The sequence below is a fragment of the Acomys russatus genome, chromosome 3, assembly GCF_903995435.1.
Source record: "Acomys russatus chromosome 3, mAcoRus1.1, whole genome shotgun sequence".
Lineage (NCBI taxonomy): Eukaryota > Metazoa > Chordata > Mammalia > Rodentia > Muridae > Acomys > Acomys russatus.
The window spans coordinates 50,378,178-50,392,550 of record NC_067139.1 but is presented as its reverse complement, the minus strand read 5'-3'; the positions used below and the strand labels follow the sequence as shown (position 1 = coordinate 50,392,550).

General features: G+C 34.2%; 1 protein-coding gene across 2 annotated transcripts in view; it reads right to left on the bottom strand.

Annotated features, from left to right (window-relative positions):
* Top2b (DNA topoisomerase II beta) overlaps positions 1–14,373 on the bottom strand; it is a 64,270-nt gene that overhangs the window by 38,296 nt on the left and 11,601 nt on the right. Inside the window, exons 2-7 of one of the 2 annotated variants that reach the window (XM_051140089.1) lie at positions 9,474–9,629; positions 8,224–8,314; positions 6,769–6,832; positions 3,773–3,918; positions 2,654–2,751; positions 1,819–2,031 (exon numbers count right to left, since the gene is read on the bottom strand). In XM_051140089.1, coding sequence (XP_050996046.1) covers positions 1,819–2,031; positions 2,654–2,751; positions 3,773–3,918; positions 6,769–6,832; positions 8,224–8,314; positions 9,474–9,629 — 768 coding nt within the window. Of the gene's footprint in view, positions 1–1,818; positions 2,032–2,653; positions 2,752–3,772; positions 3,919–6,768; positions 6,833–8,223; positions 8,315–9,473; positions 9,645–14,373 lie in introns of both variants that reach the window. The other variant, XM_051140078.1, reaches the window with a different exon arrangement.

Below are 14,373 nucleotides of genomic sequence, written 5' to 3'. Positions count from 1 at the left end.
CACAGAGTGAACAAGCATACACACAGACATAGCACTTATACATGTAAAATAAGAATAAATCCAAATTAAAAATGAAACATCTCAGGTGTTGCAACACTACATTTAGAATCACTACTGTCATTGTGGTACAGTCTCTAGTGGAAAAGGCATGCCACTTCAGTAGAGAGATGGCATTCAAAAGATAAAAAATAAAATGGAAATGCTAAAATTAAAAAGCACAGAAGACATAAGAAATGTCCCTGGCAGGGCTCATAAGTAGAAGGAAAAAGTGATAAAGCTGAAGGCAAGAAGCAGAAACTAAACAAACTGAAACAACAAAATAGCCCAAGCCTGGAGGAGTATGTTCAAGACAGCATATCCTATATACCAGAGAGAAAAGAATGGGTCATGAAGTTCACAAAATCATGCCTAAAAGCTTTCAAAATTTGGGACAGAATCCAAACAACAGAGTCCAGATGCTCAAAGAACATCTCATAAGATAAGTGAAATCATAAACAAAACCACCACATAAACTAAGTACATATTCAGTACATAAATCCTTATGACATAGGGAAAAGAAATGTGTTAACCTTGCCAAGAAAAAAACACAGAGAAAGACATCACAGCAGACTTCTCCTCATAATCCATGACAAGTAAGAATTGAATGGCATCTTTACATGCTGAACAAAAACCATGGTCAACCCACAATTCTATTGAAAATATCCTTTGATAGGTAAGGGAAAAAATCAGGACTTTCTCATACAATAATAGGGAATAAATTGCCAGTTGTTCCACAACAGAGGTTAAAGAAAATTCTTGTGCAAAAGTCTAAGATTAAGTAAAAAATTAAACAGCAAAATGGCACATGTGTGTAATTGCAAGTTCTCAGGAGGTTGAGGCAGAAGGATTGCTTGAGCCTAGGAGTCACAGGATAGCCTACCAACATGCCTACATCACCAAAACAAGAAAGCAACAAACACCAACAAAAATATGTATGTGCAAACACACATGTGTGTATATATCTCAGAAACTGAGAGCTATGATAATATATTTCTTCTGCCTCCTTTTCTTCTCCATATGGTGTTTATAACCTATATAAATAGAGCAAAATGTCATGGGCTTGGGAGATAATTCAGTGAGTAAAACACTTACAGTAAAGGCCTGAAGCCCTGAGTCAAAGTCCCCAGAACCAATATAAAGCTAGGCACAGCAGAACACACTTGCAACCCTCTACAGAAAAATTAGGGCAAGAGGCAGGACAGTCCCTAGAAACTGAGAGTGAGCATTCCTGGCATATGCTGCACAATGCAGCAGTGGAAACGACAACTAAAAAAAACCAAAAACTGAAAAACAAAAAAAAAACCTGTCTCAAGCTGGAAGGTGATGACCAACAGCTTGGATTATCCTCTGACCTTCAAATTCAAGCATGGCACATGCACAAACACACACACACACACACACACACATACACAAAGGAACTGTCTAATGACAATAACACAAGGAATGGAAGAGAAAGCCTAGGGTTACAGACTTACACAGATATGTGTAATATGTGAAATATTAAATAAAAGCTTATTGCAAACCCTATGGAAATTACTAAAAAGATTTTCAAAGGATAATAATATGAAATAGATTCCCTTTTTAATTCAGAAGACAGATAGGAAATATACAAAAAATAAAAATTAGCTAACAGGATGACAACTAATAGATCAAATACATCAATAATCACTTTAAAATAACACCAGTTAAATAAGATCTGACAAGATTTTAAAAGCAAGATACAACTATCTGCAGTCTACAAAAATAACACTATTAAACTACTTTACAAAAGACACTTACAGGCAACTTCTTCCCATTAAACATGACCTTGACCCCTTTACATGACCCAGCCAAATCATATGCTCTTCTGGTCATGAGGGCCACAATGTCCTTGTCAAGTTTTTCCATCTTAAACTTGGATAGATCTGGTTGGAATGTTATACATGTATAATCTTCACCATCAAAATGTTTAATTTTGGCTTCAGAAGTCTTCATCATATTATTCATCCATGTCTTTAAAAGAAAATACATGCAAATGTTTCCTTAATGCTGCTAGCTTTCATTAACACATAGATTCAACTCACAAAAAAAAAAAAAAATCATTTACCACAACATTTATATTTTCCAACCTCGCAACAACAAAATACCTTGAAACTGATTAACATTAAAGTCAAAAATTATAAATAATATAATTATACCAGGTTGGCCATGAAAATAAACTGTATAGCTTTTATTAAAAGACAATGAAGTAACTCTCACATTCAATATACCATGGATTTCCACAAAAGTAAGCAGACATGTTTATCTGAAATTATGTTAGCATATGTAAATCCAAAATAATTTTTCAAAGGCCTGCCAACATTTCTTACATTCCTCAACAAGGCATTTTTCAAGTATGCTTACATGGATGCACCTACTAAATAAAGCACCTGCTTAAGAGGATGATAAAGAGGCTAATACAAATCTCCTAGGCACTCTGGCTTCTCTTTGGTGACTTGCTTAATAGTAAAAAAAAAAATTTTTTAATTTAAAAATTTGAAAAAAAACAGAAAAAGTTACACTTATACTTCTATTATCTAAGCAAAACAATAAAACAACTTTTTAAAAATTTTAAATAGACATGTCTTTTTCATACCTGTTTAAAACTATGTTTGTACTCTTTGCAAGCCGTTTCTACTGTAAACTTTGTACTAAAAATATTACAAAGTTTTGCACCATAACCATTACGGCCCCCTGTAAAACAAGTTAAATATGAAAAGTTTAGTTAGAGTTATTTTAAAGTAAGTTTATTAACTTACCTATCATAGGGAAAGTCTGACATAAAACAGTTTATTTGTTCTATCAATTTATCAATTACTGGCTGAATAGTCCTATGTTTAACATTTTTATAATAAAAATTATTAGGATTCAGTAATATAATCAGCACTATATAACATACAACAGAGTATCAATAAAGCATTTGTGATTCATTACTTTCATAATTTAAGAAAAATAAGTTAGGTTAGGTTAGGTATCCTATGACACAGTAAGTCTAAGTGAATATTAAATCTAAACTTTGTATCAAAGTCATCCATTTATCTCAGCTTCTCAGAGCCCTGGACTTAAAAGAAGTTATCAACCTATTGAGGTAAAATATATTTCCAAAGTACCTTATATACAAAGTCTTTTTTCACCCTTGACATTCTTAAAGAAAAGAGCTAAAATATTTTATTATCAAAAGACTAGGTGCAGGAGTTACACAGATGGCTCAGTGGTTTAAAGACATTCGAGTTCAATTCCCAACAGCCATACAGACTCACACCCTTCTCTAATTAAAGTTCTAGGAGAGCTAACAAGCTCTTCTGGCCTCAGCGGGAGGCAGGCACACACAGGGTGCACAAACATAGATATAGGCAAAATACCCATAGAATAAAATCACAAAAACTAAAAGAACATGTGGGTATAGAACAACAGACAGGTAATAGAGTATTGTTACATAAATCAAAATTCCAACTATCAATTAGGTCAGAATTCCAGCAATTTTATTCTAAAAGTCTGTATTTTTCAAGCATGCTTAAGTGGTCTTTTTAAGCATGCTTTTAAGATGATACAATTAAAACTATATAATCAAAACAGATGACTTTAAAAAAAATACTAACTTTAAAGAGGATTTTCTCACAATGAAATATCACAGGTTTCCTTAAGAAATGAGAACATAGAAATTTTATGTTAAGAAAAATGTTACTTATTAATCAAAATTCCATTCAGACTTTACCTGTAACTTTTTTCTCATCATCATCATAATTACTTGATGTTAAAAGCTGTCCAAAAATTAAAGCAGGAACATAAACTTTCTCTACTTTGTGTTCTACTACTGGAATGCCTTTCCCATTATTCCAAATGCTTATAATATTAGATTCACTGCAAATACATAAGCAAAATTTAGAACTTAAAATATGTTAATTTCCACAAAACAATATTAAACTGTAAGATAAACTTGAATGGTTACAAGCAAAACATAAGTCATTGTCAGCCAGAAAACAATAGCTTAGCTTGATGAAGACATGTGCTTAGGTATTAGTGATATAACTCATTTTTGGATCAGTAAGATCTACAAGATATGACCACAACATTTCTTAAGAAACTTTTCTCTATCTCCAAGGTAAGAGTAAAAAGAAGGCACACTTTTACAAGAAGCCATTAGGGATGATTCTCTCTGCTACATTTTGGCAGAGTATATATAACCAGTGGCAACTACCAATTTAATATTCCAACTATCTGTTAGAGCCAGATACTATACACAGAAAAGACACAGCAGCCTAAAATGTGTCCCTTTTTCAACTTATATCTTGTATGTTGCAAATCACTGCCATAAATTAACTTTAAAGATTCTTAAGTATATAAAACTTTCCTATTCTAAATCTTTTAAATTTTCTATCATAAAACCATTAGTTTTTAACATGAATGGTACCCTTGGTGTAGGCAGTAGTTGAGATAAAAAGTTTTCCCTACTATCTTGCTTTGGGAAGTATAATAAACATTCATTTGTGTCTGAGTAAGATTTTCAGAGACATTTCAGAGTATTCAAACTGAATACTAAAAATCTCCTTAAAAAGCTAACAATTGCCAAATCACATAGTTTCCCAATTACTCTTAGACATAATGTCTTACTAATGCATATCTTAATATTTCAAATGCTCTAGTAGTTACTATACTTTTAAAAAAGATTATAAGAGCCAAAAATGAGGGCGAGTCAGATGGTTCACCAGATAAAGGCACTTGCCACCAAGACTGGTGACCCCGCAGGACCTACATGGTGAAAAGATGGTACCCCGCAAGTTGTCCTCTGCCCTCTACAAGTGTACACTGGCATGTATGTATAATACACACACACACACGTAAACAAACTGTAATAAAAATTTTAACAGTAAAATCAATGTAAGATCTATGGAATAATTAATAACTCAAAAAGGTAAAGAAACTTCCCCAAAATCAGTAACTGAAGGTCTTTTTTCTTACTGTCCAATCGCATTTCATGTCTCCCAAATATATCCTATTTTGATGACTTTTTTACTTAGTTTTCCTGATCACTTTCTAAAATGAAATCATTAAGTCTTACTACATTAATTTCATATCAGTGTCAATCCATTTTTCAGTCTAAATGTCAGTCACAGCCAGGTGAAACTAGTAACACTAGTGTAGTGATATTGCACAGTGATCACTGCAGTAGTCTCCTCTGTATAACTGACAGGCTTACACAGCTTTCTCAAGAGCAATACAGTTCCACATTTGCAGTAAGTCAAACTCAAAAGTCCTCAGTTAAAGTCACAGGCCTATCGGCCATATTCCTGTGAACAGCTACCACCACTTGGTAGGACTCAACCTAATTTTCATTGGGTTCAATTTTCTTATTTAACATTTCCATTTACAATTCTTTTTTCTTTGTTCATTTTTTTCTCTTAATTATAACACTTTTACCTCTTTCCTTTGTTTAGTCAAAGTTTGCCCAAACTTCAAGGGTCAGTTTATGTTGCAGGATATTTGATTCCATTTTGAACCCCAAGATTGTGAACTATAAAAGCCTGTTTCTTGTTTGGAATAGCTCAGCCCTAACACACACCTTTAATCCAAAAGCTTTCTGTTTACTGTCACCAGTGTACTTGTGGAAAGTTTCACCCCAGCACACACCTTTAATCCACGAGCTTTCTGTAAATAGGATTAAAGTTAACCCTAGGTCAACAGGCATAGCAAGCAACCAGTTAACAAGGATTAACAGAAAGGAGCAACATTGAGAGAAGGGTATTTAAGACAGCTTGGAGAAGAAGAAAGGGCTTTTGGCTTTTTCTTTCTGGGATGTTGGCTGAGTAGGAAGGTCAGCTGGGTGTTTCCTCTGCCTTTCTAAGCTAGCAGGTTTTCAACCCAGCATCTGGCTCCTGAATCTTCATTGATAAAATCAAACAATTTAGATTTTCTTTCTTTGGTCTCCATTAACTTTTTAATATTTTTCTCCTCATTGTAAAACTAGGAGGAAAATTAAAAAAAAAAATCCTAAATTATTTATTAGGGCCTTCATGAGATGAGGTAATTGTTTTCTCCCTTGCAGATAACAATCCTTCTGGAAACACAACTAAACATTAAAGTACATAGCCCTTCACTGTCTGTTAGTGTTTCACTTGTGTGTCTTAACTCCAAAGGTAAATATGATAGACCTGGGACAAATGCCATGTATTGCACTACTTTTGTGTTTGTTTTTAGACTTCCAAACAGTACTAGCTTGGGCTTAAAACCTACAGTCTGTTAAGTACCAATTCTATAAGAAACTTCATTATTAAATATTCTCACTCCACTCCTTCCATATACATCTTCCCAAATAAAATCATCACAGTGAAATCTAACTAGCCAAACATGTGGTAGGCATTCTATAATACCCAGCAGTATTGAATTTATTAAATAAGGCATAGATAATGAAAAGAGCCAAATTCTAGTCATGAAAAATATATTATCTCAGAATATACCCAAAATAGCACTCACAGTCTCAACCTTATATCCTGAAGAAAGAAAAATAAGAAGAAAAGATGGATAACTTCTCTAACAACTAAAATGGTCAAGGAAATAGACACAAAAGACAGAAAAGAAAAAATTACAAAGTCCGACACAACAGGAAAACAACAGAGCCATAGAGCCATATATAATACACATTTGATCATAAATTGGGGATTATCTGAATAAGACAACTTAGCATAAAAGAAATTAAGCTTGAAATATACTTACGGATCAATAGAAACCTTAATACAGGTCATGTTCTTATCCCTCTGCTTATTGTCAGCAGCATTAACTACAAGATTAAACATCCCAATGAGTAATAAAGCATACAGAATTATATCAACTTATAACTATATGTGCATCACAACTTAGTGACATCTGCACTATTAACTTTAATCACTATTAACTTCAACTATAAAAATATTGTTTTCTAAATAAAACTAAGTTTTACTCAGTAATTCCAAATTACTATTATATTAGAGCAAACACATGAAATCATACACATACACACAATTGCACATACACACACAGACATACACACATACATAAGGCAGGGGGTATTCATTGATCTACAGATATAAAAAAGAAGAAAAATATCGAAATCTAATCCCCAATCCAGTTTAAAAGAAAACCATATGGCTTACATTGTATCTTGGTGACAAATAGTTATCTTGTCTTAATCTCCTTCAATAAACTAATAATTTTATATGTAGATTAAACTAATTATTTTTTAACTTAAGTCTTAATGCCCTTATTTTAAATGTTATTTTTAATTTTTTAAATCTTGAACTGATTATAAAATATTTTCCTTTGTAAAATTAGTATCACAAGAAATTACAAGCACAGGCATCCAATTTCCAGATTAAAAATTCATGTAATAAGCCTAAAATAGCAGCATCCTGTCAGAGGCCAACATGTGAATTCAAAGCATAACCATGGACACTCCATCACTTTTCCCAAGAACGTACAGGAAGAGGCTCAGAGACATACACAGTCACAGTGTAAGAAACCTCCAACCACACTAATGAGGTGATCAGAGAATGTCTAGAAAGTCTAGGGTTAAAGACATTAACAGAGTATAAGCACTGCCTGAGTCTATAAGATATACCACTTCGTTGTAATTGTACCAACCATAGGATTTGGAAAGGAGCAGAGCTTTCTAAACTAAGCTGCCCAACAGAAACACCTAATTAGTGGGTAAGAAAAACTAAATTTATATGTCCAACCTCCAACTCACACAATCTGCCAAGTTAAGGCCTTGTTTTCTCCCCATGTAACATGCTCCACAAATAATCACGATGCTAATAAACCCCAAATGAGAGCATGCATGAGAGGATAGGTTCTCTATGGGATTACAAACACAACACACTAGCTTCACACATGAGCAAACATAAGTAAAATACTAGGAAGCAAAGAAATATAAAACTATTACAGCTGGATATAAATTTTCTGAAGAACATATTTAATATGTGTTATATATAATATATTATATAGTTAATATAACATTTATATGTTATTTATATTTAATACAAAATATTAATATATACATATGTATAAATATTAAATAACAAAACCCAGCAAAATACTTTTTAAAATTATACTGCAAAGTTTGCTTGATATGTGCCAGGCCAATGCTCCGAAATTAATAGAAACACATGCATTACATCCTAAGTTAATACTCACCCAAAATTTCATCAAAGATCTTGTATAAGCCTGGAACAAAGGTAACCTCTCTGCAGTTCATTCCCACATCTTCATCATACACCCACATCACCTGTTGTAAAAGAATGAGTCGAAAACACATTTTACAACATAAATCCCTAACTCCAGTTTACTTAGCATGAATCCACACTGTCAACAAGATATAGCTGTTCACATCTGTAACCTCAACACTCAGAGGAAGCTGAGAAAAGAGAACTGCCACAATTTGAGGTCAGCCTGGGCTACATGTGAGTTCAATGCCAGCCAGAACTACAAAGTGAAACCCTGTCCCCCAAAAAGAAAAGAATAAACACCCATATTGGCATTTACTCTATTTAAAAGAAGCATTCAAATTAAAGCTAGAGTCAAGTTCAGTAGTCACAATGAACTTAAATAACTAAAGTAAAAGTTGTTCAATTTGTATTGCTTATATTTTGATCACACAAAAGGTCTGCTTTAATATAAGGCTGTAACTCAGTAATAACTTATGCTTAGCCATGTGTAAGACCCTGCCCAACAAAACACCTCTGATTTCAGTTTCTCTGCCAGTTTCATAAAGCAGAAGTTAGCAGTCCTAATTCTAACCATTCTACAGCAGATGGGGATCCCAAATCAAATCCCTAAGGCCTAGAGATTTCTGTTTTCTGTCCATAACTAAGAATCAGGAGAAACAGTACCTACACAATATTTAAAACTATGAAAAACATCTATTTACTTTATACTTTCATTTTATTCTAAAGAATAAGTAGCACAGAGTAAAACAATAAGAGCCTGACTTTGGGCTTCCCAAAATTGTTAGAATCAACCAAGATAATATATTAAGCCAAGTCCACAGTAAACATAAATAAGTTAATTCTAGAATGTACCACTGTTAAAGTAAACCACAGCATGCACTGTGTTGAACTTTAAAAAGAAAATTCTTATGGCACCATTATATTCTACATGTCTATATTTTATGTACTTAGCTCCATAAAGTAATGAACAGGTTCCACTTCTCCTTGGTCTTTCTCAGGGTTCATTTCATTTTGTTTTGTTTGTCTTTTCATACAAGTTTCAGGCCCACAGCCCCATGCATTGTGAGCTACATCCTTAGCTCCCCTCTCTCTCTTCTTAATCATGATCACAGACATGAAATCTGAGACTTACCAACTACATGCCTATAATTTTATTAAAATATTTTAAAATAAGATATATATATTCCCTAATCTGAACCAATTTTAGCAAGCAATTACCTGTGTCAATGGTTCCACTGATCCAATGTATGTATCAGGACGAAGGAGAATATGTTCAAGTTGGGTCTTCTTCTGGTACACTCTCTCAACAGACAACTTCTTTGAAGAATCATTTTTGTTTGCTGTTTCCAACTCTTCCTTTTTTGCAGCATTGTTCTGATCAAAAAGAGTCTAAATTAACCAAAAAATCAAATTTAAATATCCTACACCAAGGGTATAGCCACATGGCAAGGGACCCACCTAGAGCTGGGCGTGGTTGGCACACGCCTTTAATCCCAATACTTAGAAAGCAGAGGCAGGTGGATCACCTCTGAGTTCGAGGCAAGCCTGGTCTCCAATGTGAGTCCAGGACAGCCAAGGCTACACGGAGAAACCTTGTCTCGAAAAAACAAAAAACAAAACAACAACAACAACAAAAAGTTCAAGTCTTAAAGACCTACCTCTAGCAGTTGGGCTGCCTTAATCAGAATTAGTACAACAGACCCTGTCTTTCTAAGATATCAAGTTAACAGGTTGTGTTCAAGATTTTCCAAAGGATTCAGGTTACAAACAGGTTACAGAATCAGAATAAAAACTGAGTGGCTTTGAGGGTCACACAAAACAGCCTGTGTAGTTAATAAATACAGTATGTCAAGACTAGTATGGTTAGAAAGTCCTCAAGTTGCTCATCTTAGTAGAACATGCCAGTTTCATTTCATGGTGACCCAATACTAAAGCACCTTCTGATTCTTTCCTCTGCCAGTTCTAAGGAATAGAGCTAGGTAATGATGATGGTTACCATTCCTACAACAGCTGAGAACCAAATCAAACTTCCAAGATTGCCCTGTCTTCCTCATAGCAACAGAGCATTTCCTTCTAGATTCCCTAATGCTGACTAATATGGCAACTCACTAATAAAGGGATTATGATGGCCTATCTTCAGTTTCTTAACATAAGCATAACACCGTATTTTACTCCTTTAAAATGTCATTATATATGCTAAAAAATGAAAATGCATGCCTTTTGAGTAATCTAAACAAAAATAAGACTTCTAACAGGAAAACGTATGGAAATTCAAATATTAACTGTAATTTCTCAAGATCATAATTTTATATAATATTAAAGGTATTTAATAATGTTTCAAGTACTAATTTTACTGATTTTTGTTATGGTCATATTTTATTTCATTTATATACTTACTAATAATGCTAATTCACTTAAAAATAGCTTTGTACAAAAGAAAATAATTCCATAAGGTTTTCATATTCTATTTCTGCCAAGAGTTTGATGACGAACTAACTAGCCAGAAGATAAACTGTGTTTTTAAAATACCAGTTCTCAAATTACTAATAATGTTCTCTGCCATTATGATGCTTATAGAAATAAAATATTATTAAAATGGGGACTGTGATAGTTAACCTTGTCAATCTTAGGGGACACAGAATAACTTAGAAGACAAGACTTGTGGTTATATCTGTACGGCTATTTCAAGAACAGGTTAACGTTCATCCCTCTGCTTCCTGACCACACATGTAATACGATCAGCTCACCAATATGCCCTGCTAGCTCACTTAGAGGCACTCTCATGCCATGTCTTCCCCCCCTCTGAACTACTCAAAGTTACCCCATTTTGTCCTAGTTTAAACTAAAGTTCCCCTAACCATAAACATTCTCATGCAGCTGCACCTGCTGTTTCTGATGGTCCATTGTTTTACCACATAAAACAAACTGCTTTAAATCAGCTGAACTGAACCTTCCAACTGTAAGCAAAAAATAATTCCTTTCTTCACATTGCTTTCTCAGGTATTTTATCACAGCATTGAGAGAAGTAATAACTAATACAGGTTCTCAAAATACTTAGGGCAAAGATCATAATTACTAAAATGATTGTCTACGTACTTTAAAAGGACAGGCTTACTGAATCAAAAGGAGGTGATTTTCTACCAGTAACTTAGAAAGGCACCTCAAAGTACGTGATTACTGGCATAAAGGTTGCAAACATCTAATAAGCACATAAGAAAAAAGCTTCCTCACCAAGTTCACTTCTCTAAAACAAACATCACAAACTATATACACATTTTTTTCAAGATTAACTCAACCTTAACTTAGTGTCTACCTAATTTGGTTTCAAAATTAGCCTTAGGAGTTTCTGCTAAGCTGAATTGGCATCTGGAGATGGACAGTAGGGATTTAAAAAAAAAAAAAAAAGCCCTGCCTCACACCATTTCCAACAACTTAACTACGCTCCTGCACTTTCCTAACAAACGGTTGCCACTTCCCTCTCCCCTTCTACCTACTCTCAAATGGCTATAAGAGAAAATAAAGAAATGGCCTGAATCTACCATATCCCTAGATCAAGTTCAAAGATTTGTCAAAAATCAGAACACATAATGTCAACAAGACTGAAGATTAGGAAACTCTAAACCCTTCCCCACAGACACACAGATTAAACTGTAAGAAATCCAGAAACTGCTTAAGAGGTCTTGTCCCTCTGATGAAGAAAACGAAACCTTATCCAAGTCCATGACCCTTCTCAATAAGACAGAATAGGGAGAAAATATAACTTCTTTCCCTGAGTGGATCTCAAAATGGAAGAGACAGAAGAAGTGCTACCAGAGGGACTGTTTGCTGTTGTCCTTGAATCTAAGCAAGCAATGGCAAGCGGAGCAGCTAAACTGGGAACCACTGAGAACAAAGGCAATCAAAATAAATTGGTCCAGCACCCAGTCTGTAGTTCTAGCGATAGACATTAGGTGGAGCTCTAGTACCATGGCTTATTAACAGTATGTGAGCATAGACACTGTAGGGCAGAGCAGACACCAGACAGTCCCCTAGTGTAGATCTACACACAGCTCTTCAGTGAACAAGACCAGTGATGTCACATCCCTGGAAAACATTTGCAAAGTCTCCTGATTGTCTAGATGGACTAACCAGCTGATGAAAGTACCCAGAACGGAACCAGGCTGTTAAGAAGAGGTACCTAAGTGAACTCTGAGAGAAAGAAAAAAAATGAAGAAAAGGGGAAACACAAAAACATTCAAAGGGACAAATTATCTCCATGGATTGCCCCTAAGGAAATGAGGTGCTCACATATGTAATCCCAGCACTTAAGACGTTAAGGCAGGAGGACTGCTATAAATGACATTCAGACTAGGCTAGAGATCCTGTTTTGGTGAAGGAAGAGGAGAAAAGGAAGGGAAACGGGGAAGAATGGAAAAGAAAAAAGAATGAATAAATGAAAGGGAGATAAGAGGAAGCTCAACCTTTACAAATGCACAACTAAACAAGAAAATCAGTAAGATATTAATTTTAAAATGAGATAAATAGATAACAAATAAAAAGACCCAAGATTAGTTCTGAAACAACTAAAGAATACAATAACTAAAAATATACAGACTCAACAATAGACATTGCCAACCACAGGAAAAAACAGAATATATGAAGACAGAAATATCAAATGGAAGAGAAGCAAAAAAAGATATAATGAAGAAAAATTAAAAGAATTTGGCTCACTTGGGCTACCATTAATTAAACAAAATATATGGTAGAAAATGACTCAAAGGAGAAGATAAAAATGGGAAGAACTTTCTAAATATGAGAAGAGAAATGACAAATCTAAGAAGCTCACAGAATTCACACAAGTACAAACTGAAAGAACCTCAATTAAGATATATGATTAAACAAAGTCATGGATAGGGCCACTGGCCCAAGCAAGATGCCATGAGTTCAATTCCCAACATCATAGAAAACTAAAAGTCACAATGGAGATAATCTTGACAGCAATACAAGGAAAACAAATTATCATATGGTAGAGAGTGGTACTAGGTTACAACAGATAGAGTCTAAAATATAAGTAGGACAAAGCATTAAAGCCTACCAAGCAAAATATCTGGCAAAAGTGCCCTACAAACATTTTAACGATTAAAAAATAGGTTTGTAAAGAAAAATAAGCAAAAGCTGAGCACAGTTACTGATGAAAACCCACCAAACTGAAGCAAAAGCCATATGAAAACAAGACTTCCTGGGAAAAGCGAATATAGAACTTCCTCCTCTTTTTCTTTCTTTGTTTTTGTTTTTGTTTTGTTTTTGTTTTGTTCCTTTTCTCTTTTTTAGAGTTTAGAGACAGAGTTTCTCTGTGTAGCCTTGGCTATCCTGGACTCAGTTTGTAGTTCAGGCTGGCCTCAAGCTCACAGCTTCTGCCTCCCTGAGTGCTGGGATTAAAGGCATGAACCAACAGGACCAGCTCTAGAACTTTCAACATTCATATAGAAACATACTTTACTTTAGAATGTGGTGGAAAGGTTGAAAAGTAAAACTATACAATTATAAATCTATATTAAATAATATGCAACACTAAAAAAAGCTGTAATTTTATTACAGTTTTGCCTTTTTTTGTAGTAATTGCTGATAACCTAATAAAACTCTCTAATTTAATCACCTGTGGGTAGCAGAAGAATGGATACAGCTTTTATATGCAATTGGTGAAATTAAAATTAATTTAAATTTGAATGTGGCCAACCTGATCTAGAAAGAATCCAGGACAGCCAAGGCTACAGAGAAACCTTGTCTTGAAAAACAAATAAGCAAACAAATAAATAAAATGTTATCTCATTAAGCTGTTTTATGAAATTGCAGTGATAACCACAAAGAAAATATTGACAAAACATAAGATGAGAAATAAGTGAAAGAACGCAGTGGGAGAAAAGATAAAAGAGCTACAAGATATAAATCAAAATTAAATTCCAACAGTAAATTCTTTCACTGCCTTAAATATTAATGGATTTAATGTATGTTTAAGCATGTATTAGCCAATTTGATTTTTTTTTAATCCAACTACATGGTGCCCACAGAGACACACTTTAAATCTAAGAACACATGGGCTGTGGGAGAGATGGTGGGGAAGCATACTTCATACAAGCAG